Consider the following 3,941-nt stretch of genomic DNA (forward strand, 5'->3'; position numbering starts at 1 on the left):
TAGTTTTTGGAATTGTATGTTTTTGTCATTAATAATATAGTATCCCATGTTAAATTTTAATTCACTATACTTATCATATCTTGCATTTATCATCTGTAAAAGAGTATAGTTGAAATGCTGGCTTTTCTTGGCCTTCATTAAGGCAAGTGGTTATATAACAGCACCATCGATACTATAAAAATTAATGTTATACCTACTGTAATTATCAGTGTAAAACTTGTGCTGTGACAAAGGAGTCTTAGCAAAATGAAATTTTGTAAGTAAACCTAACTAAGTCCAAATAATTGGTATATGAAAATATAGAAAGTTCATGATGGGAGGAAAGTATAGACATTGCCCTCTAATGACGAATCAATCTGATATAAAAGGTCAATCCCTGTAAAAGGCAAGTGTTCAGATACCTATCTCATCTGATCATAGATCAAGAAATGGCATCAGCAGTAACAAGAGCAGATAAACTTTACCTAAGGTGAACCTAATGCACTTGACACATTTACAGTCTCAATTATGCATCCTGTTGTTTTTCATGAACATGTTGTTTGTGTGCATCTGGAGAATAAAGAAAATCAGCCAACTGAAAATTGTTTTCTTCTTTTGATTGTCTACTCTTTGGAGGACAACTGGTGGGATAACGAATATTCAAAACAGTGCTGATGTGTATACCTGTCTTCATGGGTCACTCTTTATATCTGATTTCCCAGTTATACTATATACCCTAATATTGTAAACTTGTAATATCATTTCCTGTTATCTATGAATTTCTAATAAATTTTATATTATTATAGTTCCATATCCAAAGATAAATGTTAAATCGGTACATATACCAATAAAAAGTTATTTTACACATGCATTTCAGATCTCTCTGTGTAAAGCTTCAAAATATTAATATCTCATTTATTACCATATACACAGAAACACAAAACTTCTTTTGGAGGGAGAAAATTAAATTATTTCACTTTTTCACAACTACCTATGGAAATCCTTCCATGGGCTCCAAAGTCTAAATGGAGAAAAAGGTTGTTTTTGTAACATTATAGTATGTGTGTTCAGAAATACTTGTACATACGACTTGATGGTGTCTTGAACTTACCTCAGCCAAATTGGTGTAGGATTATACATATGATGACTTCTTATATTTGTTGATGGAAATTATGAGTTTCTAAATAATGGGTAGTTCTAGTAACCTGGCCACTTAATAAGCTATGACAAGAACCATTGCCTTTTATAAAGCTTCAATAACATCTTAGGACATGTTCGCTCATGCAGTATTATGGCCTTTCTTAGGAGATGTAAGAATCTGTTCCAGGGCTGAAAGGGTCTGCAACTCTACAGGTAGAACAACAATATGAACTAACCAGCACCCCCAGAGCTGCATATGGAGCAGAAGATGGCCTAGTCGGCCATCATTGGGAAGAGAGGCCCCTTGGTCTAGCAAACTCTACATGACCCATACAGGGGAATGCCAGGGCCAAGAAGTGCGAGTGAGTGGGCATGGAAACAGGGCAGGGGAGAGGGTATAGGGGACTTTTGGGATAGCATTTGAAATGTAAATGAAGAAAATATCTAATTAAAAAAAGACAGGAAAAAAAAAAAAAGAATCTGCTCCAGGAACTGATGTTATTCATTGTTTCTTTGGATTTCCCAAGAAGTCTATGCATATTCTTACTTATTGTGATTGATCTCCATTTAATTAGATTCCTTAGTACAAAAAAACACCTCCAATATTACAGAGCCTGGTACTAAATATTAAACCTTATGCAGTGACCATTAAAAGCAAAATACTGTAAGTATATATTAAGTTTGAGTCAGCACATGGTGTTCTGAAAAAGCTGTTTTATGTATAATGAACATAGAACTAGAAAAGCAACAATCTTCTTCTGTTTTAAACTCTTGTTTTTATAAAATGCGTTCCTTTCATTACAAAGAATAAATTTACTTGATAGATTGAATATAAACTTTATTTTCAAACCTTACAAGGCAAAATGTATTTACAGTTCAATAAATGCAATAGTTACATTCAAATGAAAGAAAACCATTTATTTTAAAACCATCTTAGTTTTTAAAATAAAAATGTAACAGCAAAGAACAAAAGTAACTGGAATAAGAGTAAATGACATGAAATGTGTTCAGCCTATTAACATTGTTGTAACTTTTAAATTGCTCCACATATTAAATAACTCCTTTTACAAATAAAAGGAATTCCATTTGGGAAGTATATTAGAGGGGTGACAAAAATGCTGTCAATACTGTAACTTTATATTTTTTTATTTTTTACAGAAAAAAAGCATTTTTTATCAGTTCAGAAACCTGCCTAGGTTTCAAATAGCGACCCCTCAACTTTGACATAGCTGCTTTCACCTCCTTGTTTCTCAGAGTGTAGATAAGTGGGTTTAAAATAGGTGTGAATATGGTATAGAACACAGCAAGGACTTTGTCAACTGAATAGCCATTTAAGGGACATGCATAGGTGAAAATGCATGGTCCAAAGAAAAGCACAACTACAGTGATGTGAGCAGTTAGGGTGGATCGGGCCTTGGCCATGCTAGCAGAGGAGCGATTCCTAACAGTAATGAGAACCACAGTGTAGGAGATGACCAAGAAAACAAATGTACTCAGGGTGAGAACTCCACTGTTTGCAACTATTAGTAAGCTGACAANATAAGTGTCTGTGCAAGCTAGCTTGGTCACCAGTGGGAGATCACAGAAAAAACTGTCCACCTGGTTAGGACCACAAAATGGCAAGTTAACAGTGAATGCCAACTGGCTCATTGTATGGATGAAACCCAGGAACCAAGGGATGATGACCAGAGTGATACACACACGGTGACTCATAATTGTCATATAGTGGAGGGGCTTGCATATTGCAACATAGCGATCATAGGCCATGGATACAAGGATTACCATCTCACCACCACCAAATAGATGGACACAGAAAATCTGAGCCAAGCATGCTTCAAAAGATATAGTTTTTCGTTCAACCAGAAAGTCAGCAAGCATTTTTGGGGTAGCAAAGGAGGCTACACACATATCTATAAAAGATAGGTTTGCAAGCAGAAAGTACATGGGGGTATGAAGTCNTGAGTCTGAAGTCACTGTGAGGATGATGAGGAAGTTGCCCAGCAGTATTGCTAGGTACAGCAGTGAAAATATGAGAAACAGGAAAGGCTGTAGCTCCTTTGAACTAGACAGACCCAACAGCACAAACTCTGTCACGCGAGAGTAATTTGTTTCATTCATTGACTTTGGAAGAGAGTTGCCTTCAGTTATCTGAATGGAATAGAATAGAAATCAATCAATTAAATAAGTTTAGCTTGCCTTTTCAATCACTGTTCAGCTTTCAACAGTTATACTTTTTATATTTCTGTACATGGAGTTTCTTGAGTTATTCAGAGTACATAATTTATGCCTTAAAATGTGATATGTATTTAGTTATATAAAGCCTTAATCAGAGAATGCTAGTACTCATCTTTGAAAAGAAGTACAGAAAGTGCACTGGCTCCTGGTAGCTGTGTTTGATGCTCACAGTGACTCTATTCAGTTGTGAAAACTTACTCAAGTGTAAACTTCTTATTTTGCCCTTGGATAAAGGTGTTATGTGTTGATGAAATTTATTGTTCACAATGCAAAACAGCTCTGGATGCCTGTAAATTTGGGAAATTTAGAAGATACAAAATTTCATAGAAGTTTTATTCCTTCCACTCAGTTCTTTATGAAGTTTTTCCTTATTATAAAAACCTTATATTTGATGGTAACCCTTGTCAAACACTGCCAGTAGTATTAATAATTACAGAAAATTCACACACACACACACACGCAAAGAGAGAGAGAGAGAGAGAGAGAGAGAGAGAGAGAGAGAGAGAGAGATTGAAGAACCTCATAATTATTCAAGCTTTGAACGAGAAATTGTGTATTCTAGAAATTTATACTGTGAGAATGATTTT

General features: G+C 35.1%; 1 protein-coding gene across 1 annotated transcript; it reads right to left on the reverse strand.

The window, feature by feature from the left end:
• Positions 1 to 2,271: 2,271 nt before the first annotated feature.
• Positions 2,272 to 3,246, reverse strand: LOC110325805 (olfactory receptor 4K15-like). The gene has a single exon (XM_021203920.1). The coding sequence runs from the start codon at positions 3,235 to 3,237 to the stop codon at positions 2,272 to 2,274; it is 966 nt and encodes a 321-aa protein (XP_021059579.1). The 5' UTR covers positions 3,238 to 3,246.
• Between the last annotated feature and the right edge of the window lie 695 nt (positions 3,247 to 3,941).

The sequence above is a fragment of the Mus pahari genome, chromosome 8, assembly GCF_900095145.1.
Source record: "Mus pahari chromosome 8, PAHARI_EIJ_v1.1, whole genome shotgun sequence".
Classification (NCBI taxonomy): Eukaryota; Metazoa; Chordata; class Mammalia; order Rodentia; family Muridae; genus Mus; species Mus pahari.